At 40.2% G+C, this 25,628-nt stretch overlaps 2 protein-coding genes across 4 annotated transcripts in view; one reads left to right on the forward strand and one right to left on the reverse strand.

The window, feature by feature from the left end:
* Positions 1-1,791: 1,791 nt before the first annotated feature.
* Positions 1,792-5,044, reverse strand: LOC119893791 (the record flags this gene model as incomplete). The annotated part of the gene is made up of 3 exons (XM_038706125.1): positions 1,792-1,800; positions 4,233-4,754; positions 4,928-5,044. Coding segments are annotated over 3 exons (648 nt in total), but the record flags the coding sequence as incomplete, so codon positions are not given.
* Positions 5,045-9,874: 4,830 nt separating this feature from the next.
* The window catches only part of megf11 (multiple EGF-like-domains 11), a 74,375-nt gene continuing 58,621 nt past the window's right edge, over positions 9,875-25,628 (forward strand). For all 3 annotated transcript variants that reach the window (XM_038707138.1, XM_038707137.1, XM_038707139.1), the window contains exons 1-2: positions 9,875-10,087; positions 25,275-25,358. The gene's annotated coding sequence lies outside the window, so the exon portion shown is untranslated. The remainder of the gene's footprint in view (positions 10,088-25,274; positions 25,359-25,628) is intronic.

Raw genomic sequence — 25,628 nt, forward strand, 5'->3', positions numbered from 1 at the left:
CACCTTGCAGCTTTAAAATCAGCACAACATACTTATTCATTAAACTTTCTTATCTATTCTTTCAGATAGATCACAGAATGGATATGTAGACAGACTGTTTGACCTCTGTGTAAAACATTTATCAGAATCACCAATGAATGGTTTCACCTGTTTGATCACATCACCTTCCCTAGTGAAAGATGTGTCAGCTGTCAGCCTAACCTCACTATGTAGATGTGATATCAACTTGGAACTGGCTGCCATTTTTACAATCTGCTCTGAAGGCTCTCCATATTGTCCTGACAGACACAAGGCCACTGAGTCGTGCCTGGTTTACCAAAAGCATCTTGCTGCCAAAATCATCTTTTTCTCCATAAACCAGGACTGACAGGGAGGAAAGATTGGTCATTTCCTATCTCGAGCCCATGGACAAGAACTGAGTGAATTCTAAGTTGCTTTTGAAAAATTGGGTTGTGGGCACTCGAGTACATCAGGACTGACTACAATCCCGGTCTCCCATGTAGACCATAAAACATCTACACCAGTGGATTTCCTTCTTCTGGGGGGGTTGAGACCCCCTGAACTAAATTCTGCTCTACAAACCCTAACCCTAAATAACTTAAAATAACTCTAATGAACTGCTCACAACTTATAAACATGCACAATGAAACGAGGAGTTGCAAGTGCTGTTAATATTGTTTTGTATTAAGGGTTCAAAAACAGCGTTTAGAACCTTTGATCGACACTTTCAACACTTTTGTTTTCACTATATGTGACTTGTGGGAATGTAAAGGGTCTGCTAGACTTGATGGGAGGTGTTGCAGTAATGTAACATACATTTTTTTCCCTTTGCTTCATATCCGAGCACAGTCTTAGAAGTACTTCATCTTTAAGGTTTAAAAAAATCATGTCATCAAAACTGATATGTAACAACTGAAAAGAGTGAATCAACATTAAAGCTTCTTCAGCTTTGAATATATATTATTATTGTTTTGTAAACAAACCCCACAACCCCCACCCACCCACCAAGCTGCCCCTCCAACCAACTCCAAGGTGGTTAAATAAAAATGTTCACAAATATTAAACAATATAACACTAGACTAATAAAGTGGTTATGAGAGTAAAGCTTTTGTAGTTCACTTTAGAGTCATCTTTTTGATTACTTGTGGGAATCAGGGTACAAGCAGTCTTACAAGAGATTATTATATTTGATCAAATGATAATATTCAATATTTTTTTCATTTACCTCTCTACTGGTCGATGATCGTTTGGTTTTTATTTACCCAGGTTTTGAGATTTCAGTCTCTGAGATTTCCCCTCCACCCCAATATACTTGAGGTGAATGTAATTTCATTCGTGGTTCTCTAAACATTGGAAAATGACACTTAAAGTCCCCCTCCACTCCAAAATGGGTTTTTCTTATTATTACTTCAGTTGGAGTCCCACCTAACTTCAACCTCACTGTAACTAATCAGCCATAATAATTATGTGGCTGTTTTGGATAGTGTGACAGTATCCAGAATCACAATATTAAAACTGTTAACTTTGATTTTGTTAAAGTCAGCCTTCACTGACATATGTGTTTTGCTTATTGTTACTTCACTGGGATGTTTGTGCTTCACTATGCAGAATGATGAATGTTATACAATGATATTTCACTCTAACCAGCACCTCACTTACATGCAGAGTTTGGCTCTAGAAGACTGTTTTCACATTCAACTAGAGAACAGGGAAAGTTTCTCTGTTCTTACCTTTAATGGGACTTTACCAGACCGATATTATTATTTAAAGAAGAGATTTTTCATATGTGTCTTAACATGTCTAGAGATAAAAGAAAAAAGAGATTCAGCAGCAACATTTGTGTGTGTCCCCGGACAGTACAGAAACCTTGCTATTTTTTGAGGGCAGACTGCCTCACACAGATTTTTTTTCAATGAGGACTTAAAGCTACAGAGTTGCTCTTCTCAATGCTATTAAGAAGAGCATGAAAGTGTCGTTACCCATACAACTCTTAAACCTGAATGGAACCAAATCAGTTATACCCCCTTTTGTGGTATAATTATTGCATTCCTTAATTTTGGTGAAGTAGTTGCACAAATACTTTGGAAAACAGCAAAACTCTCTCTTCTACCCTCAGACATTTAAGGCTGATGAAATGAGCTGCAAGAAGATGTGTCCTAGATGGAAGTTTAAGGAACAACCTCACCAGTTTATTTTGCGATGTCTGTAGAATCTTTTTAAGAATCCTAGGTGCACTTGTATACCAAGAAAGGCAGGCATAATCAAAATGACACTGTACAAGAGCCCATACCCCTATGTCTCTAATGGATTTCTATCAAAAAAACTTTAGAAAACTCTAGCCCGAAATCAGATTTTTTTAGGTTAACTTTGTTGAGCTCCGCCTGAGCCATGCTCTCCCCTGATAAGTAGTTTACAGATTCCTTGGCTGTGACTTCAGTGTCTTTTAACAGAATCTTAAAATGTAGGGCCTTCTTTAGCTTTAACTTTTATCCACTGAATATGGCCTCCGTATTATCAAGATGGAGTGACAGCTTATTGTCAGATAACCATCTAGTAATTTACAGCTTAGGACTTTTTCAACCTCTGATTTACCTTTGTGCGATACCAATAATGAAGAATCATCTGCATATAGAAAGAGGTCACATGAGCAAGCAGATTTCATATAATTAATATATAACAAAAAAAAAACAGTGGGCCCCAAACAATTGTACAGCTTGCATTCCCATCCACACCCACCATTTGTTACCTCCCTCTCAGATACGAGCTGATACATTTTATGGCTAAGCTGTCAAATCCCAATGCTTTTAATTTAGTAGACTGGCATGATTTACAGTATCGAATGCCTTTTGGAGGTATAACATGACCATACCACAATACTTTATCTGAGCCAGTTGCTTTGGATGGGCTACGTTCTTTTCTCGTCTCTTTAACACTGCTTCCTCAGATATTATTGCAAAAGAGATCTATCCAGTTCCAGGCATTGACGTGTCTTCATTGTTTCTTATTGTGCACATGATATCAACTAAATTAATATCTTAATACTTCTTTAAGCCTTTCTTTAATGAGTGTCTCCTGGTTGAAATACTGTGCATTTTGTACTTTGCATGCACTGACCCTTTAACTGCCAGAAGTGGAAAGGCAAAGTAGTCAGTTATCATGTCAGAGCAAAAACACATAGGAAAATGGTTACTGAGAATTACAACAAGTCACATAGGCCACCAACCTACAGCTCCAGTCCAACACTATTTACTCACCAGACACTGCTGCGCCATGAGTTCACAGCAGATGAGACATAAAAGGAACAAGCTCAGATGCACTGATGAGGACGAGCAGCAGTGCTGGAAAACCAGAATACACTATGTCTTGTTTGATGCTGTGGATTTGTTGCCTCATCCACCACTACTTTGTTTGGGGAGTTAGGGACTCTTGGTCAGGGATTACAGCAGGCTACAAAGGCAGCTTCTGAAGCAGCCGATAACACCAGCCAGTTGCTCTGGCTGAGTAGAGAGGCCAGCAGTTGGGGTCCCAAACATCCAAATCTGTCCAGTGACTTTAGCCACATGATGTGACAGCTATGGTAGGACAAGTCATGCACTGATTTCTCTATAGTTGCTGTTTATTCAGTGGTTTAATCTCATTTGGATTGTTTGAGATTTCCTACTCAAACCATTTACATTTACATTTACTCATTTGGCAGACACTTTTATCCAAAGCGACTTACATTTGAGGAACAACATACAAGCATCAACAGAGCATCAAATACAGATCTACAACTGACAATACATACTAGTAAGAGCAGCAATAAATACTAGTAAGAGCTCATAGTACATATCACATCAATGGGGTAAATACCTAGGGAAGGAAGTAAGAGTTAACTAAAAGTGCAATCAAAACAAAAAAGTGCAATAAATACAAAATAATTGTAGGGGATAGAAGAAGAAGAGCACAGGAAGTGCATGTTAGAGGTTAGGAGTTAGGAGTGTTATAAGAGGAAGTGTTCTCGGAAGAGATGAGTTTTCAAGAGTTTTCAAGAGCTTGAAGGTAGAGAGGGACGCCCCTGCTCGGATGGCGTGTGGCACAGATGAGAATAGCTGGGACTTGGATTGCTTTGTGTGAAGGGATGGCAGAGCCAGGCGGCGTTCGTTGGAGGAGCGTAGCGGCCAAGAAGGAACGTAAGTTTGTATTATGGGGTTTAGGTAGATGGGTGCAGACCTAGTAGTCACTCTGTATGCAAGCATTAGTGACTCGAATTTGATTCTGGAGGCCACGGTGAGCCAGTGGAGGTCACTGAGTAATGGAGTGACATGAGTTCTTTTGGGCTGATCAAAAACCGCTGCGTTCTGAACCATTTGTAAGGGTTTCACCGCACAAGCTGGAAGACCTGCTAGGAGGGCATTGCAATAGTCGAGGCGAGAGATAACCATGGCCTGTACCAGAAGCTGGGTGGCGTACTGAATGAGGTAGGGCCTGATTTTCCTTATGTTGTATAGAGCAAAGCGGCATGACCGAGAGACAGCAGCAACATGGTCTGAAAAGGACAGCTGGTCATCAATCATGACACCCAAGTTTCTCACCACCTTGGTTGGAGTGATGGTTGAGGAGTCAATTTGTAGTGTGATGTTATGGTGGATAGATTGCTTGGCTGGAATGACCAAGAGTTCAGTCTTAAAGAGGTTTAGTTGAAGGTGGCAAGCCTTCATCCATGCAGATATGTCCGAGAGATAGTCCGTGATCCACGCGATCGGTGGGATCGCCTGGCGGGAAGGATAGGTAGAGTTGGGTAGAAGTGGTAAGAGAAGCTGTGTGAGCGAATGATCGGCCCCAGTGAGGTGGTGTAAATTAAGAAGAGAAGAGGCCCTAGCACTGAGCCTTGGGGCACCCCTGTGGAGAGGCAGTGGGAGGAGGATAATTGTCCTTGCCACAAAACATTGTAGGAACGCCCCGAGAGGTAGGATTCAAACCACAGGAGTGCTTTACTTGAGATGCCCATTGCTGAGAGAGCGGATAGCAGGATCCTGTGGTTGACTGTGTCAAAGGCAGCTGATAGGTCAAGCAGGATAAGAACCGAGGATTGGGCTGCAGCTTTAGCTGACATTAGGGCTTCTGTTACAGACAGAAGAGCTGTTTCAGTAGAGTGGGCACTCTTAAAACCAGACTGGTATGGATCTAGGAGGTCATTCCGTGAGAGGAATTCTGAGACCTGTTTGAATACTGCACGTTCAATAGTTTTAGATAAAAATGGTAGAAGAGACACAGGTCAATAGTTCTCAACTTGAGTTGGGTCAAGTGAGGGCTTTTTGAGCAAGGGTGTAACCCGAGCCCTTTTGAAAGTGGTTGGAAAGGTTCCTGAAGCCAGAGAAGTATTTATCACAGGAGTGATTGTCGGGACCACGGTAGGAGATATGGCTTGGAGGAGATTCGTAGGAATCGGGTCCAGTGGGCATGTAGTTGGACGGCTATGGGTCACGAGTTCTGATACTTCGCTCTCTGCGAGAGGAGTAAATGAGGAGAGTGAAGAACCACTGACCTGGGAAGGCAGAGGAAAAGATGTAGCAGGAGTGCTACAATGGTTGAGTTTGAATGTTTCAGAGAATTAGCTAGTTATAGCTGCCACTTTGCCTATTAAGAAGGCAGCAAAGGTATCAGTAGTCAAGTTTGTGGGTGGTGGAGGTGGAGGAGGATTTAGTAGCGCTTTAAAAGTGGAAAATAATTTCCTTGAGTCAGTGGCACTGCTAATTCTGTTATTATAGAAGGCAGTTTTGGCAGCACTGATGCTTGCTGAGAAGGATAGGAGCATTTGGTAGCCCTTAAGGTCGGCAGGGTCTTTGATTTTTCTCCATTTTCTTGCAGCAGCTCTGAGATCATTACGGAGCCCACGGATGGTATCAGTTAGCCACGGGTGGGACTGGTTTGGGCGAGCTGGATTGGATAAGAACCGAGGATTGAGCTGCAGCTTTAGCTGACCTTAGGGCTTCTGTTAGAGACAGAAGAGCCGTTTCAGTAGAGTGGGCACTCTTAAAACCAGACTGGTATGGATCTAGGAGGTCATTCTGTGAGAGGAATTCTGAGACCTGTTTGAATACTGCCCGTTCAATAGTTTTAGATAAAAATGGTAGAAGAGACACAGGTCACGGATGGTATCAGTTAGCCACGGGTGGGACTGGTTTGGGCGAGCTGGTTTGGTGGATAGAGGACACAGGCTATCCAGGCACGAGCTTAGTGTAGAGCACAGAGATTGTGTCGCATCATTGACCTCAAGTGAGGAAAATGTGTTGAGGGAAGGTAGAGCAGAAACTACCACTGAGGCAAAGTGAGCGGGAGACAAGTTGCGGAGGTGTGAGACCAACGGACCAACGGTGTTGGAACAATGGGCTTTTCCTGTAGGCATACCGTGAACTGAATAAAATAGTGGGCTGACACATGTAGAGGTGTGACTGTTAGGCACTCTGTGGCACAGTTTCGGACAAGAACGAGGTCAAGCACCTTGCCAGCTTTGTGGGTCGGGGGCCTGAGAACCCATGTTAGATCAAAGGACTGAATCAGAGACAGGAAGTCTGCTGAGTTCGAACTGTCTAAGTGAATGTTCATGTCACTGAGGACAAGTAGGGGACAGTCATGCTCTGGTATTGAAGACAGCAGTTTGTCTAGCTCCTCCACAAAGTTACCCATTTGTCTTGGTGGACGCTATATGACAATCACAGAGACCTTTACCGGAGCGGACACAAAGACAGCATGGTATTGGAAGGAGGCATATTGATTCGGGGGTAGCAGCTGTGTGAATTTCCATTTGTTGGATATTAAGAACCCAGTCCCACCCCCCCTCCCAGACGGTCTGGGGGTGTGGGTGAAAGAGGAATTGGTGGACAGCGCAGCAGGGGTAGCAGAGTTTTCTGGTTTGACCCAGGTCTCAGTGAGCGCTAGTAGCCCAAGAGATAATGTGTTAGCATAAGCAGTGATAAAGTCAGCTTTGTTGACCCAACAGACAAGTAAACAGATGTGGGTGGTGCCTGTTTTAAAGGCTTGAGGAGTGCCTGATTTCTGTGCCTGATGGCATGATACCTCTTGTGTGGACCGGAGACAATAGGAACAGTATAGTAGCACATGGCCTGAGTGTAGTTGTAGCTGGCTCTGGCTCAGCTGAACTGTGGTTTAAAAACCACAGTCAAGAGAATCACCTGCAACACATGGACAGATTTTTAGACTTCAAGTCTGTTTTACAGAATGAAATTCGTATCATTGTTTCCTTCACCTTCACTGTCATCCTCCTAGACAGGATAGAGTGTACTGTAGGACTAAATCAGTCTTCTGAATCTTTTTGTGTGATATAAATGTTTAAAATGTGCTTTAAGCAATATGTGTTTTGTTGTCTAATGGCTAGATGAAGGCAAATCTTTAAAAAGATAACAGTAATAAAACATGCTTGAAAACGATAAAAAGAAAACAAAGAAAAAATCAAGGAGTGAAAACCAAACAACTTCAGGAGATGTTTTTCCAAAACAACCCTCTCCTGTGGTGTAATGGATTTTCATGTTTCATACACAACATAATGTCGCTTAGCCGGTGGCAGTGGGAAGGTGGAGCTGTGCCCTTCTGTTTGAGTAAGATAACTTGGTTAGCTAATACAGAGGCAAAGGCAAATGTGTCTTCTTTTAGTTTTCGGCAGATGTAGTTCATCTGGAGCCGGGCCAAAGACGGCACACAGTGGACTGCATGCGCAGAATGTGCCTGCGAACACATTTCTGATAAAGTAGGAAAAACAAAAGTCCAACACTCAGCTGAACTGAAGAAGCAGAAGTACTTACAAATGACTGAGACATGAACACACACACAAGTGGGGTACACCGCTGGGAATACTGCAGGTTTGGTTTTAAGGAGATGGACTATGCTGAACTGCACAAGTTCATGGTAAACAGACACAGATAGTGTAGAGTAACTAAATACATATACTCTAAAACTCTACTTAAGAACACAATTGAGTCACTGTACTTGTACTTTACTTGAGTACAATTTCATGCCACTTTATACTCCACTATATTGTGTGTGTTTCACATGTATAGTTACTAGTTACTTTAGAAACCATAAAGATCAATAAGTAAAATAATCACAAGATATCTTCATGTAATGAACCCATACTGTTCAAATTGCAATTAAATTTAGCTAGTCAGTCAAATTTGGGAGATTAGGTAATCCTTTGAATGTATATTATATATACAGCATCAATATGTGAATTTAGTTATTATTTCAGGGATTTGGGGTGTTTGACATTGTACATAATCACTGAGAAAGTGAGACAGAATGCTTTTTTACAGCTTGGAAACGAATGGGTTGTAAAAACCTTTTAAAAAGCACATTTTGATACAGTTGAGTGGCTCAGCAGTGTCAGCAGAGTTTTGTAAAGGCCAAAAGCAAGGTTGGAGTGGCTGCAGAGGTGTTGATTGGTGGCTACAGATCTGTTCAGCATTGAGAGCTAAGTGCTGTTCTTGGATCCCGAGCCACGGACAATACTTGTCACCTTCCCTGTGTTCTATATTTGTCATATTATCAATAAATCCTATGAAAAGATCAAAACCAACAATGTCTCAGACCATCTCTCAGTTTTTTCTGACTACCCTACCCTGTCTGTGGCACTCAGCACCAAGCCCATTTGTTCCTGCTGAATATCATTTTTCAAAAAGGCGGAGTACTTGCCTAAAACAGGTATACACTGTAGTTTTCAGCAAATGTTACTTAAACCAGAGTAAATGGTGCATATGTTGGGGACTATTTTCAGCCGCAGATTAATACACTTTTGGTGCTTGTTTGAGTATACAGTAGGAGGACATTTTTATAGCGTTGACTCTAAACAAACCAAAGTGCCTGTGATCATTGTGAGGAAGGGACATGCTGCACACTGCAACACTGATATGTTTTTAATAGTTTTATACAACAATGGAGATTTAAGGCACAAAAAAGTAGAATATCACGGGACTTTCTTTAAAAGGATGGTTTTTCAGTTAACACAACCATTCAGTAAAAAACATTTGGAAGGAAGGAACATTTGCCTTACAACGGTCTGACAGCCTGACCTCCCTCTAAGAAACACACCTCTGTTAAATGTCACTATAAGAAACTAGTTTCGATGCTCGGCTTCCAAATCTTCCATGTGGAAAATCAAAAGGGGAATCTTGTCTGTCCTGGGAGATATCAGGATTACAAGGTGTGAGGCTGCTCTATATGACATAGTGATGCCTGAAACCTTGCTTAGACGCACAAATGCAAAGACTTTCTGCCATCAATCTTTAGTCGACTTCCTCTCCAAACTGTCATAGAAATCTGTCATAGGCAGGTGAGAATGTGTCAGTACAGGTGGATTTTGACCAATCATCTGAATACTGAAGGAAAACCTAATTTTACCTGATCTAACTAGAACTTATTTTTTTCTGGTTCAGAGGAGAACAGAAGTGTTCATCCTTGCAGAAAAATATATAGTATCTAATTATAATAATTAAGCTGTTCTGGGCAATTTACCTACTTTCAGCCCATATAATCTTGAAGGTTGCAGTCATGTGTGGCAAGCAGGCAGATAATCCTTTATGGAAAAAATCTATCTTCCACTACAGGTTGTAGCCTATGGCCTAACTTCTGTGTCTTTTCAAGTTGAGTAATATTTCACAAGTTGTAGGAATAATGTAGGATTATGTTTATGGAGAGGACATTGTGTGTGTGTGTGTGTGTGTGTGTGTGTGTGTGTATGTAGGTGTGTGTGTAGAGGTGTAGGGCCTGGTGATGGGGTCAGGGTGGGGAGGGCGGGGGCAGCATCAGCATCAGCGCCCATGACGTCACGATAGTTTAAAGTGGGCCGCGCTTCACCCAGTGAAGTAGAGGAGAGAGAAGAGGAAGGAGGTAGCCGCGGTCCCTCTCACAACAACACCTGACTTCTGCGCGTCGTATTGAAACGTGCGGGTTTGAACTCCAGAAACGACCCGCTCGAAGCTACCTGCATTTTGAGTTTCTCACTCAATAACGATGGAAGACCGTGTTGTGCCGTGGACCCGCTGAATTCTGTTTTGTTGAGGGTGATAACTTTAAATCTCAAGTCTCGTGAAGGGTGAGTTCAAATGCATTTCCCCCCCGAAAACAGAAGAAGGGTGGCTTTATTGAATCGGCAGAAGATGCTAATGATGCTGCAGTAGGCATGCCACCATCATCGGCAGTATCTGTGGTGAAAAACAGCTTTGCAGATGTTTTTAAAACAATTTTTTTAACAGAGATGTTTTGCTTTTGTTATATTTTTGTTTTTGTTGTTGAAGCGGCCCGCAGCAAGTTGAGGCGCAGTCGTTTGGCATTTGGAAAGCGCTGCCTGGCTGGTTGACGTGACAAATTGTGCTTTCTATTTAATTAGGCTTTTGGCGAGTCTATCCCATGGAAATGTGCGTGGTGTGCCAAGGAAAAGGGCTGTATCATCCCAGAGAGTTTTATAATCTACTGCAGCCATGCATTGTTTTTTTCACATGCCTCGTGTATGTTCTGCCAGGAAAACTGTTAGTTTGAGGATACGGAAATTTAAAAGCCTGTTCCGATGCCATTATTTATGTTTGGTTAATTTGGAATTAAAGTGCTTCGATATAAGTTTTGATAGGTGACTGCAGTTGACATTAACATTGCCGACACGTAGCTCCAATATCACAGTGTCTTTCTCATTCTAATATTAATTTCTCTACGAGGATTCAAGATAATTTTGTGTCCTTCAAAGTCAAGGATGAGGAGTGAGTCCAGCAGCTGTGATGCACATTTTGATTCAGTCCAGAATGTTGATCACATGCGGGATGTTGTATCATTCTTGAGCCACTAGATGACAACAGAGTGCAAGCTAAAGCAGCTGATTAAACTTGCATTATTCTATTAGGCAATGGGCAGATCTGCACCATGGTTTAATAATGAAATCATTTCTGTTTCCTTTGTTGAAAGACAAAAAGAACCAAGATGGCTTTTTTAAAATCAATGATTTTTATAAAATCACTGGCATATATTTTGCACACACACAAACATATGCACACTCAGACACCCTATGTAATTTGAAACAACTGGAGCCCTACAACGATAGGCCTACTGTTGTTTTGCCCTGTTGCAGCTACATACATTGTAGCCCGCGCTCTATATCAGTTCCTCGCATTACAGCAATTTGTCATAAAGTCATTTATCATAAATGCACCATGGCACTTCAGTAATGCAGGATTTGTTTTGACCCTGAGACTGACAAAAAAGTGTTGTTTTTTTAATGGCTACACATTTGCAGTTTTTAATCACTTCCTACATAGCTACACAAGCACAGCACATCCACACGCACAAATAAATAATTCACATACAAACTCATGTTTAACTTACAATTACTGTTTGCCTTTGTATTAAGAAGTTAGATGATCAGTTTCAAAGTCAAAACTATTTTAATATACTAAAGCCACATATAAAGCCAGTTGTGATTTTTGACCATCATGGCCCTTCATGTGCACTGTTAAGGATCAAGTTTTTATTTTCTTTAATTTTTGACTTCCATGCCATTGTAACTTTGGTTGTCAAACAAGCAGACTAAATCCACATATTAATTTTTTATATTTCAACGCGGTGCTGTGAAAACTATACATCTATACATATACGTCTTATTTTCTGCTTTGTGACAGTGCATTTTAAAGATAAACCAATGGGGTTTTAAGTTGTTAATTTAGCCTAAGCAGTAGGACAATTTTCTTAATCCTTTTAGCTTTAACCATTTTGGAGATACAAGGTTTTCTTTGGATAGCATTATCTGCTCAATACTTATATGCTCATCTCATTATAACGCACAGTAACACAACTTTTCAAATTAAAAATACTGAACAAAAATACCTGCAATATCATTTTTTAAATATTTATTTGTATGTGCAGAACATTTATGTGGTCATTGTTTTTTGTTGGACCCACATGCTAGTTTCAGTGGATAGCATGCACTTGGAAGTAGTGTAACATGTTTAGTGAGCTTAAAAGTTAATTTCCCCATTACTAAAGTGGCATACCATGTGGTGGTCCTCCATTGTTAGGGTCGGTTCAAGCTGTGATTTCATGCAACTTTTCCAGCGATGAGAGGTTATGCTGCCAGAAAACAAATTGATACTCAGTTCAGCTTCAGTGGCTTCGGTTCTCACTAGAGCCAAGGACGTCAGTAGAGCCAAGGACGACATTTTCCACGGAGATGCTGTGAATTCTGACATTATTTAATGAGAAGTGAGCAGACACATCTTTGTCTCATTTTCTGAGCTCTTCCAAAGTGATGCATCCTTCAGGGGCACATAAGTGGCTTGTGCATTTGCCAGTTTTTTGTTGTGTGCACTTTACAGTCTAGTAAACCCTTTCAACCAGAAATCCTGATGTTTGCCTCAATCAATACAATTAATTAGTGCTGATTAATGAAAGAGCATGGCTGTGGAAGGCTGACAGCTTTCTCACTTTATGAGGACAGAAATTACTTTCCATGGTAGGAATCCGATTTTACATGGTAATATCCATTCACAATGTAGAGTAGACATAATGAAAGAATGTGAGACTATAGTGTACATTTTACATTTCTGTTTGATTTGATAGAAGCCACATAATTCATTCTTTATTTATTCAATAAATGCAATTAACACTTGATCAGCCACTGCTTTGAACTCATGCAAGCTCAATAATCTCTTAATCACATGTGAATTAAAAAATCTGAACGCACGTATGCTGAGAAATAGTTTTCCCCCCAGACCAGATCTGTTGTTGGCAGTGTGAATTGTCTCCAGCAACATATCGGGATGTGGAGTACATACAGGATTATGAGTGGGTTGGGTCCAGTTCACAAGGGCAAATTATAATAGTTCGCTCAGCGTTATATGCTTGACACAGAGTTTTGAGTATTTCATGTGAACATCTCAGTATAATGTAATATTTCAAGGCAGAGTTTCTTCTAGAGTTTGTTGTTTTGAACACTGTTTTCTGTCAAAGCCCCTCAAAAGTAACAGCTCCAATGACCTTTATTCTGCAAATTAAGCTGTTTTTGCTTTGTGCTGACTGATAGATCTTATTATTTCAGCAAAAGTGCATTGAGCATTGCGCAAATACCCTGGAGCCATAGCAGCTGCATTAACAAAAGTTAATGAAATATATGAAGGCAGGACCTGGACTTTGCTTTACTTTTTAAAGCTGTGGCATTTACATTTTGCACGTCTGTGGAGAGGGAATGAAGAACATATAACACAGCATACACCCACATCTTATCTCTTACTTGTCTGTGTAAACATATTTATGCTGCAACCTATATAGTAATATTTGAGTGTAAGGCAGACACAAGCTTGTTTAAGCTTATTTAGTGATGTATTTCCTTCTCTTGTGAGTCTGGATTGTAAATAAAAGTCATGGCTGTGCATATTTTGCATGTTAAACAAAGTTTAAATAAGTGCAAAGTGATGCTAAATTTTTAAGGCTGCAAGACTTTGTTCCTAAATCAGCACAGCTACCTGCCATTGAAAAATAAGAAGAAATCTGCAATTTAGATTCAGCTTCAATTCTATGTTAGCTGTCCCAAAGGTCTGACCATGTCTGCATCTGATTATGCTTGCATGCATTTAATTAATAATTCGACAATGCACGGCATTGATGTCGGTCAGCCAACGCTCTGCAGGGGAATAGATTGCCTGATATCCAGTCACAGCCTCTTAGAGAAGAGCAGAAACGATGAGCTCAGGCAGATTTCAGATGCAGGAGCTCCAGTATGGAGCTCCGTTAATCCCCCCTCCCTCAGGTGCAACCGCTCCTGGGGAGAAACGCCAACAAACTACAGCTCACCACCATCGATGCTTGGCTGCTCTCTGATTAATGCACCTATCAGTTCTTTTCTTGTTTGTTTTAATGACAAGCATGTCCCTTGTGGGAATCTGGTGACTTTTTGCAAATACTGCTGATGCATCCGCTTATACTTGCCACTTTTTTCTTTCTTGTCTTGTGCCATAAAGCCTGAGTCTTTTGACATGACTAGGCTGTCACTTACAGTGCAGGGAACGACACGACACATTTTCCACTGGAGATACAGGAAATACATGAGTTGAGGAAATGAGCAGTGATAAGATCGCCACGTGTTGGGATGTGTTGTGCTTTGTTGATAAGGCTATTATTCATCATTATGCCATAGACAGCAAAAATCCACGCTCCATCTCAGGCATATGGTTTTTCGCATAGTTTACTCACTGCTTTACATTCACAGTTGAGGTGTTCTGGCTTTTTTATCACTAATTACCATGGAGTTTTAAAATGATTTAATCACTTATTTAGACTGTAAAGAAATGAAAGTTTCTCAGTGAGCATCATGAATTTTGGCTCATCCTTTTTTCTTCTGTTGGGTGGAAGAAGATAATTGAAATATGGCCCTTATAGAAACATGCTGAAATGTAATATTTAATGTTAATTTGACCTCAAAAAAATATATACTGAGGGGTAAGAGAAAGTCAGTTATAATGGATGCGATTCATTTTATGAAAGTCCCAAGAAATGTAGAAGATGATTCATAAATCTGATCAAAGAAAGAGGCCATTTTCAATACTTGATAAATAAAAAAAAATAAAAAAAACATTCCTGTTAAACAACTCAAACATTTCCAAGCATCCCACAGTGTGAACTTTGCATGGGTCCTAAATGTGTTGAAACTTCTCAGATTCTTTTCTTATTTAATCGGTAATGACGTGCTAACAAAATAAAGATCCAGCGTGTGAGGTTTGAAAGGTGAAGTGAATTTGGAAAACGCCTCAACAAGTTTATCACTGATCTCAGAAAAATATGTAATTAACATGAAACGCTGACCTGAGGCCACAAGATTGTTATGTAGGCGTTCCATTAAGTACCACAGTGAGTCCTGTATATCTCAGTAGGCTAGCTGACATAGTAATTATTATTCACATTTCATATTATGCAGTAATTTTACAACATGATCGATGATGGATGGTCATCATCCTGACAAATGCAGACAGGGGCAGAGTTGCGGTCATACCACATTTGGCTGCCTATATGTGATTGATGATTAAAGTGGACAAATGATTCACTGTGCTCAACTGTCCATTAATAGTGTGATGCCTATTAGAGTGTGATACCTTGCCTCTGGCACCTTTCAGAGCAGGACCTCATCATAGTATTTTCTCTGTGTGTTTGTGTGTGTGTGTGAGTGTGTGAATGTGTATAAATATAATCTCAGTGCAGCTGATTTTGGTGGAAGTGAAATTTGATTCAGAAACAGAGATGCTTACTTGCATACACTCCATTACTACATTGCATGGATACCAAACCAAAAAAAAGACTGTCACATCTCAGTGACACCAGTCACATGCTGTGCTACTCCTGTTTAATAAATGTTGGAGATACATCTCCTCTCAGCCTGTACGATCACTTCTAGGGAGAAAACTCTGGCCCATTTCCAGTATCTAGTGATAGATCTTTGTGCTATCAGTGAGGCGCTTTGAGCCCTATAACATGAAGCCCCTGCGCTTATTCAGCACCCGGTACCTTGCTTGTGATCAATGGCCAGCAGTCAGGACAGTGAATGGAGCACAGATTGAACCACATCTGGGATTTGGATGCTGAATAACTGCCCCCTCAACAGGAGCAACTCATGAATAATACACACAGCCAGCAGAGTGTCCCATCTCCTTTGGCCCCTCACAGGCGACGCTTTCGCACTCAGACCTGTCCAGAGAGTAGAAGGTCAGGGCACAAATACTTGGCACCCCCAGCACCAGCATCAGACAGTCCTGCCTGCCACGGCCAATGGAGAGTGAAGAGAATAATGGAATAGAGGCTGAGAAAGAAGCTTGTAAGTGTTTTTGTTGAGGGTGTCGAGGAGATGTAGCAAAATGTACAGCAAAGATTGTTTTGGTTAGATTTGTGGAGAGTTTTAGTATCTTTATATACAGCAAAAGACTGTGTAGATTGAGATGACAGAGAAAACTGCAATCACTCTTCTGTTCTTTTTCTACTTCTTTAATTTCCGACAGGTTTATGGCACATGTAGCATGATATATATATAAAAATATAGTTTGCACTGTATACTTTTGCTGCAAGTTTGAGTGCATAAAAAATGGATTTTGTGTGTTGAATTGCATGGTGACATTTACACTATTGTGATGTATGACACAATTCTACTATCATATACTGCAGAGAAATAGAGACATGGTTTGAGTTGTAACAATGTGGACCTCTAATGAAGCAGATGATGTATTTAGAAAACATTCCAGGGCTTTGCTTCATCAGCCCAGTGGTTATATTCTGTATCTTTAATAGTTGTACAAGCATATTCCTAATGCCTTTGACTGGATTCATTTGCATTTTGGGGAATTCATTATGGGTTACATTTTGGCTTCATCTAAGTCTGTCATGTCAGTGATGAAAATAGGCATCTTCTTCGTGTATTCATCAGGCAGGCTGAACAGAGCCACAAGCGCTCCTCTATTTTGTTCATTTTTTTAATGCATTCAGTCTAAGTAGGCGTATTTTGTTCAAGTGGATTCAAGGACATTTGAAAGGTCACAGTGGACAAAATTGGGCATACATCTTTAATGCAAATCTGGTTGATGGAGCTCTCATTTCACCAAATTGAGATCACCTGGCTGCACAGTGGCTGGGCTTAACGTGCTGCAGAAGAATTTCAGATTTAATAATCATGATGATAAGTCATTCCTCTTTCAGTCATTGACTAGTGATCAACAAGGTTAATGTGCTACACTAGCGGTGGGAGTAAACCATTGATCTAGAGAGGGATGTGGGAGAGGTAGCTTTTAGTCAAACGTGAATAGTTAATATTTTATTGTTATTTTAGAAAATAAATTCTGCTTAAATATACACAGATTCTTCTTGTGAGAGATCCCACAGCATCTTGAATTTCTGAGAATTAGCAGTGGAGTTTGGCCTGCACTTGATTGTTTGTTTATTAAAATACCAAAACTACATTACATCAGTGGTGGAAATGAATAAAGTACATCTTCTCAAGTAATTTTGAGGTACTTGTAGTTTACTGCTACTTTATACACCACTAATTTCAGAGGGAAATACTGTACTTTCCGCTGCACTACATTTATCTGACAGCAGCAGTTAGTAGTTACTTGTTAGATTATGATTACATGTAAAACAACTCTATGATAAGCTTAAAAAACACAACACATTATTAAAAATTAAACTGGTGGCTCCAAACTTTTTGCATGGTGACCCCTCAAAAAAATCTGGTCTTGTTGTGAATCCTAGTCATGTTTGTGATGTCTATGTCTTGTATGAGCAGTTCCACAAAAGAGACATTTCCACTCTAAACGTCTGGTGGTTTCATTTCAAAAAGTGTTCAGGTTATCAAATATTTCACAACAAATCAACAATTGGAAAAGTCCAAAAACAAAAACAGATTTGAGTATTACAATTTATTTTTTATCTTTCGTCTCACATGAATCTTCTCACGACCCATCAGATTTATCTGGTGAACGTTTGGAGGGACCCAACCCCTTGGTTACTACTACTAAATGCTAAACTACCTAACTTATGTAGTTACAAATAGCTTCACCTCGTCCAGCTACAGCAGTAAATACTGATTACACATTAATGCCACTCTATTACTAACAATCAATAGTCAGTCACAAGAGCAATTTTACTACAGAACCTCTACCTTTAATTTGAAATGTTTATTTTGTTGATTAAACTTCTGTACTTTTACTTTTGATTTTGAATGCAGGACTTTACTTGTAATGGAATATTTTTACATTAATGTATTGGTTGTTTTATATAAGTAAAGGATCTGAAAGCTTCTTCCACCACTGCAGTGTACACAGTGATTAGTATACAATTATATGATATTTGTTTTCCTAAGTGTACAACTAATGTCAACTTCAGTACTCTCTAAATAAATCAAAAATACCGTGAGATCTCAGAGGATCGTCTGCACAGAAAGCAAGGTGCATCCAGGCGCAGTGGCTTTTCTCTTCCTCCCTCCCTCCGTCTGCTTTACACACCGCTTACCCTGCGACATTTGGGACGAGTTTCTCACTGCTTGGCTTCTCGCATCTTGGACACTGACACAAAATAAATGAAGACACAAAGAAGACACAAGGTTCAGAGTTGGAAGGGGTTGGTGGCTGAGGTGCGAAACTATTGGGGTGTAAAATTGCCCTGGCAGCCGTGCTGTTGTTTCAGCATTTCATGGTGAGCTGCTCAGCTAGCGCCCCTACTTGCCTTTTCAGGGCCTTCTTCTCTCCACCTTTTCTCATTTGTTTTACTGTCCACACCATACCTCTGCTGAGTTTGGCTCTCTCTCTGTAGAGGCTGTAATTTACAGTAATAACCATCTTGGCCCCTTAGTATGCATGGATGTGTGGTTGTGCTTCCTTGACCAGAGCTGCAGAGTAATAGTTTAGTTTCACTAACAAAGCCCACACCACCATAGATATGGATTTAGGATATTTTCTTGTATGATATGGATGGAGAATAGCAGAGATTATATGCCAGAATGTATTAGGGATCCTGATGGCGGGATGAGGAAGAAGGGTGAGGGGTCGAAGGATGTGGGGATGAGAGTCAAGGGTAGGGAGACTCAGGGCAGGTGAAACGTCACTTCATGTGTTCTGGAAAGTCATCAACCAGTGGCAGAGGGAACCAGGGGAGTTGAGACTCTGTGTGGGGGAACCGTCTCTTCATGTGCTCTGCTGCCAGTGGTTCCTGCATTCAAACAAAAGAGACAAAAAGTAAGAGAAGAGAAAAAGAGAAAAGGGGTTTGGGTTGGAGGAATGTGAGAAATGAGTCAGAGGGGAAGAGAACGGATGAGTTGTGCTTAAATACTTTGATTGGAAATGGGATGTGTTTGAGGCAAGGTATTTATTCCCAAATCTAGTTTATAAGACATTTTGTTGTCTTGGAGGTAGAGAGCAGAAGGTTCAACTGCCAGTTTTCACACATTAATTTGTCCTAAGATCTCCAACTGTTCTCCAGCAGTGCTCATTACTTGCAATCAGTTACAGGGTAGCTAATTGTCTGTGTGGGGAAGGAGGGCCTTTCTGGTGCGAGCAGGAGCCTGACTGGTTCTTCCTTCTGGTGGCAGCAGGAGGCCAGAGCCAGGGTGTGGAGAGAGGACAGACGTAGAGCAGAGGGCATTGAAACACATTTGGCTGTCAATGTGATGCCTGGGGTTTGTTATTAGAAGCATGAGGTGAAACTATGTGACTATTCTAAGCAGCAGGGAGAGCTATGTGACATAAGGCACATAGTTATATTGGTTCATTAAGGGGTGTTGTTTCACTAATTAGTTTTCTTACGGAATATGTAGGCCCAAAGCTGGTAATTGGTGACATGTTTATGACTGCTGATTGGGTGTCTGTTATGTGGGTAAGAACCCAAAAATCCAATTAATTACGAAACATGTGATAACGTTTGACATGTTCGAATAGCCATAAAAATGAGGGCAAAGTTGCTATATGCTCTATTCTACTATCTATATTTGATGATCATGTTTACTCACATTAGTTTCAAATTTTCTGCTCTTTCTTTGAACCACTTCTGAACAGATGGCTCGACCGGCTCTGCTGCTCTCCTCCCTTGTGTGTCTGATTCTACATTCATAAAGATAGCGTTAGACTAGATTAGTTCCTCTGATGTCCATGAAGCAATTTCTTATTATTGCCTGTGGTTGAGAGTGGGCAGACTCCTGCCTGGGAGCACATGGGACAGTGTTTGTCTGCTCTGACAGGCTGCAGAAAGTCTTTGTGCCTAGAGTGAAAGAAATAAAAGTACGAGGAGAGCCTCCCTCCAATGGACTGTGTCTGGTGTTGGCCTGCCCTGCGGTAAGGCAAGGTTATTTAGATGAAAGATGGTGTTGAGATTAGTGAGCCCTGCCCGAGCGAGTGGACATCCAGCATGCCGCACTGCGTGATTTATGAGAGTCGTGATATCAGCGGTTGCCACATGAATAAACCATGTGGCCAGAATTAAGCTCCTGTTAAACGACGCACAGCATTTTCCCAGGTGCCTCAACCTCCAAGTGGAAATCACAGTCATGAAAGTTGTGCTGTTGCTGTTGTATTATAGCTGTTTCATTGCTCGTTGATGGCTCAGTGCAGCGTCTGAAGAACCTCCACTTTTAAATATTCTCTGTAGATTTTCCTAATCGCTATGAATTCCCAAGATTTTACCAGAACTGTCAGCTGAAGATTGGATGGTTATAAGTTCAGTAATGGTCACAAAGTGATTTGAAGTGATGAAACACCAAGTTGAGAAGGTTTGAAGGTTTAACTCAGGAGAATGTAACTCCATTAACTAATGTATTTCTATCCCATAAATTATTCAAAACCATAATGGCTTTTTAAATGTATTTATTTATAGTGTCTTCCTTTTTAAACAAACTAGGGCTGAAACTAACTATTATTAATTAATCTGCTAATTATTTTCTCAATTAATCGTTTGGTGTCTCCGGATTGCCTATTTTGTCCCAAAAAGTGTAAAACTCCAGGAAAATGTAGTTAACATTGATATAAAACACAGAAAGCAGACTGAGAAGCTGAAACCAATAGATGTTTGGCAATTTTATTACTAGAAAAAATTACTTCAATGATGAGTCAATTATCAAAATAGTTGCCAGTTAATTGTCTGTTGATTGATTGATTGTTTAATCTCTAAAACATATAGTATTTTTTTTTTTTTACGATAGATGTGTTATGCTCGTCATCAGTGTCTCTAGACACATTATAAACATAAATAAGCTGACCTAAAGGGAAAAAAAGAACCACACTCCTTTGGCAAGAAAAAATTCAGGTTGATTTGAAAAAGACTGATTGTGTGACTGTACAGGCAATCAAAGTTATCACTTGTAGCGCACACCTGCAATACTCAAGATGAAGCCTTCAGATAAAATAACTACTTTTGTATATTTTCTATTCTTTTATGCAATATGTCATCAGGTGCACAGTGTACAGTGAATTGCTTTGGTGGCTGAGTACACCAGTTCTCTAGGGAAACTGAAAACTGCATACAAACAAATGTCGTGCATGCTGATAATATCAATATTGCACGTCTATCTTCTGTCTTTCATCTCCATGTTCACGCTCAGCTTGGACGAATGCAAAAGCCCAGAGCTTTATAGTCTTATATAAAACAATGTGAACTCACCATGTCCTCACAAATGGTTTGAAATACTTATGTCTTTAATTAAGCAGTATTATAGTCATACAGTGTCCAGCCTGAGATTGAGAGACTGTGAAGTTAATCCTTAGCTGGATCATGTCAAGCTGGCATTCCTAATCATTCAAGTGTAATAAAACGTAAAGTACCCAGGAGCGCATTTTTACTGAGATCAGGTATAAGACTGCTGCCTTGACTGCAATTCATGCTGTCAGCATTACTGAAATTCCCATAAATGCAGTGACAAACACTCTCCCGGGCTTTATGACTTCAAAACACCTATGCCAATTCATGTGTTTGGCTTCTTTAAAGTTATTAGTATATAGAGAAGAATAAAACGAAGGAATGAAGAAAAATCCCTAACTAGTTTCCTTGTTGCCATAAAGATCAGCACAAACTAACTTAATGTTCAATGGAAATTTTTAGCAGAGTCTGGTGGAGGAAATGTTTATATCCTTTACATTACTGCATTCAAAAGTATACTCAAGTAAAAGTACAGAAGATCATCAGCAAAAAAAACAAAACAGATTGATTTGTTTGGACCTCACAATAATGAAACACAATGATGGACACTCCATACTGCTGGTTTTGCAAACAAACTGACAGAAACACATCGCTTCGGGCAGATAGTTTTCATCCCCCAACATTTAAAAAGAACATCCCGTATGGACAATTGCAACGCCTTAAGAGGATCTGTGATCAGGAGCCAGATTTTGTGACTGAGGCAAAAGATATGCAAACACAGTTTCTAAACAGAGGATACAAAGCTGTACTGTTAAAGACTGCTATATTAAAGCTAAGAAAGTGAGAAGACATGATTTCATGCAACAGAAACAAAAGGAACCGGGAGAACAACAAAAGTTTTTGGCTACTCGTAAACACAATACAGCACTAGAGCAAATAAAATAAAGCAAATCATCAACAGCAATTAGGAAATCACAGAAGTGATCCACGTATTAAGGATTTCCATCTGCACCTTCTGTGAGCTTAAGTAGAGCACCTACTATAGGAGCCAAGTCCATAGCTATCTAGCGGGAGACACGGCCCCCTGAAATTCCTTTACCTAATTATGTACACACCCACTTTGTGGTACTTTAATGGTGCATTCCATTTGACATGGGAAGTTGGAATTTCTGAGTTCAAAGTCGGAAATTTCAAAGGGAACGCCCCCTTAAGTCGGATTTCCAACTTGGAAAGTCGGGAGAACTGCATTACCCCGACTTTGTGATCCAAGATGGCTGCTCTATCAACAGAGTATCAACAGTTAGTGAAAACTGTAGTTTATACTGTTTATTAGCTCTTCTGTGTACTTGTGTCTCATGTAAAGTTCCGTACACAAAGTGCTGTCCAATTGTTGTCTGTGGAGGTGTTGCTACAATGTTTAGTATGAGTAAATACTGCACAATGTGTTTTTTTTTTATCAACCGGCATAACAATAGCTAATCAGGCTAGTTGTAAACAGTGGCTGGCCGTGCGAGGTTTTCCAACTTGTTAACTGGAACGTTGTCAACTCAGGTGTGATGTCATTCCCAGCTCCAACCTCCGACTTATTTTAGAATATGACTTTTTAATCACAATGCAAAGTACAAGTCTAACCTCTCCTTTCCTTTTTTGGTCTCATAGTTAACTATTACTGTCAGATAAATGTACTGGAGTGAAAAATACTTAATCATACTCACAAATGTAGGTGAGTGTAAATATAAAGTTGCAGAAAATAGAAATACTCAAGTAAAGTACCAGTACCTCTAAACTGTACTCCTGTACATTACTTTCCACCACGTGCCTAAAATACTCCGCAATGAGCTTTTAAGTACAGTTTTTGCGGCCAGTATCAGCTTGTGCTTTTTTGTTGCTCCACTTGTCAGAAACCAGCACTTCCCCTGACATGTCCTTGTCCTCTCCTCCTGGCCTCTAACACATCAGACACTCAGGTATGTGGCTGAAGCCAAGGGAAGCAGTGTCTGTGATCCACCACACCATGGCCTCTCTAATGAGGCCTGACTCTTAATGACTAACAGTCCCCAGCAGCAGACAGGGATGGCCAGCAGTGGGGCTTATCTCATTGGCACTCTGTACTGTGTGGTTACACCTGTAACCTCTAGATCACTCCAAATTAGGTTGCTGCGGGAATCCTTCAGTAGTGATTACAAAACAGATTGAGTGGCCAGAAGAATTCTCATAAAACTTTTACATTATCCCTCCGCTTGAATTTAGAGGAGGGATAATAGGCTGATTGTGCAAAGACATGTTATACACAGAAGCCCACAACTGATCAGGCATTCTCTCTGCTGCCCCAGACAAGATTGCAATACCAAGCAATGTTTCTGTTGACTGGTTTCCATTATGTAGATGTAAATTAACATAAGCAAGAAGAAACTGAGCATTGTGATGAATGAGCGCATAGAGCACTAAAATGAGCCTGCGAAGCAGCTGGGATCTATAGATGGGAAGTGAGCTTCAGATTTGTGCCAGTCAGTCATGCATGCTGAGCATCATTCATGGAAGAGTGCATGCAATGGTCAGCCAGGGGACGTGGTGGTTAATTGCATTGCACTTTAATAAGTCACACAGTGAAGATACATGGCTTTAATCATGCAGATGTCTCTGCTGATAGGCAGTACTGGGGACAAGGGTGGCTCTGGCTCATCACTGTCAATGTTTCTGCAAGCAGGTGTCCGATGTTAACCCATCGGTGTCCATTTCAAGATTCAGAAGTTCTTGTCCTCTCATACAATACATCCTACATACACCTCATACCCTGCCTGTTGTACTTTGCACTTATGTCTCCATCAGTATCCAAAAAGATGTTGCTATTTCAGCAGTTTGTCACTGGGATCAGATGCAGCAGCTCAGCGAATGAGAGGGTTTTGTAGTCTCAGTAATCAAAGTAGTGAGGAACAGGAGAGAAATTCATTTAGGGGGAATAAAGTCTCTGGAGAGCATTTTGTTTGGTGTAAAGTGAACATGTTTGAAGTCAAAAAAGAAACAAACTGTCTTTGTGGATGTCGGCAGACACAGGAGACCCCCAAGTGGTGAGCATTGTATTGATCTGACTTGTCTGTCTTATGCAGTGTTCTTTGTTCACATTTTTAAAATCAACAATAAAGAAGTTAATTTAGACGCAGTGTACCATTGTTAAAGTGGACTACATCTGGTCTTTTTTTAAACATGCAAATGTTACAATTCACACTAAAGGACAACGCTAAAGGATCTGTTCAGGCATGACAAAATATCAGGGAGTTTCTTGTCCTTGACATTCAGATTTTTAAAGTCACCAGCCTCTTCTACTGACACATGCTATGCTGCACACACATATCTCAATGGAGGTAGATTGTGACCAGATCCATCATATTTGGCATTAAATCTCTGTGTGATAACACGGCACAATAGTGACAACCTGGACAGAAGATTTGATTCCAGGTCAGAATTTGCAACTGCAGATTTTTGATAACATTAGACAATGAACTTGTGTGCTGTTTCATCGTGCTCCCAGATTACTGTGGATTGAGAAATAAATGCAGCATGCAAAATAATTCCTGTTCACTACAAACAAAAAACACAGATATTGAACACAGAGATTGATAGACAAATCTGAAGGGTAAAAATGTATATTTTATTATAAAAACATTGTCACATGGAGGTTAAAATTTTTAACTTTTATTACCACACTTGAGCACTAGCAAAATTCTATTTTTTCTGTGGTTTCCGTTGAGTGAAAGTGGATACAAATGATGAAGATGATGGCCTTTTTACCAAATTTGCTAAATCTAACCCTGTAGTCCAAATGTTAATGTTATTTTATTGATTCATGTGTGCTTGCTGTAGTAAAAGTAGTAGTGAAGCACATTGATTAGCCAGCTGTGTGATTGAGCCTCTGTTAAAAGATTAATTTAAGATCATTTTACCAAGCAGAGCTCTCTAAATAATCTTACTTGTGTGTGCAATAGCCATAATGAGTCAACCTATTCTTCAGTCTTCTGACTCAATGTCCACTCAGCTGTGCCCTAGCAACAGTTAACATACAAAAGAAAAATGTTGAATTATTTATTTAGACAAGAACAAAAACTGCCATATTATTGTGTTGTGCTTGTGTTTACATCTTAATTCAGAATTCACTGCAAAAGAAGGGAAGAAGAATCTCAAATCCGTTCTCTGACCTTCTGGAGGAATCATTAGGAGCAGTGTAGTGAGAGGTATGACAAACATATCAATGTTCTGCTCACGCCTGCATATTTATTGCAATAACCCTTAGGCTTTGTAGGCTTTGTTAATGAGTACAGATAATGTGATCTTGTCACAATGTGGATAAGCCACTTGTAGTGTTTGAAGTGTGAACAGAGTTCATTGTATCAGGCCCTCTTGAATTAATGTAGGCTTTTATTCCCTTGGGTAACGTAGTGAGTCTGTGGATATCAGGTAGGAGGGACAATGGAAAATGGAATGAAAACTGTGTGTTTGCATGT

This window comes from Micropterus salmoides, unplaced genomic scaffold, assembly GCF_014851395.1.
Source record: "Micropterus salmoides isolate LMB-PRFRI ecotype aquatic unplaced genomic scaffold, ASM1485139v1 Ms_hic_scaffold_8, whole genome shotgun sequence".
Classification (NCBI taxonomy): Eukaryota; Metazoa; Chordata; class Actinopteri; order Centrarchiformes; family Centrarchidae; genus Micropterus; species Micropterus salmoides.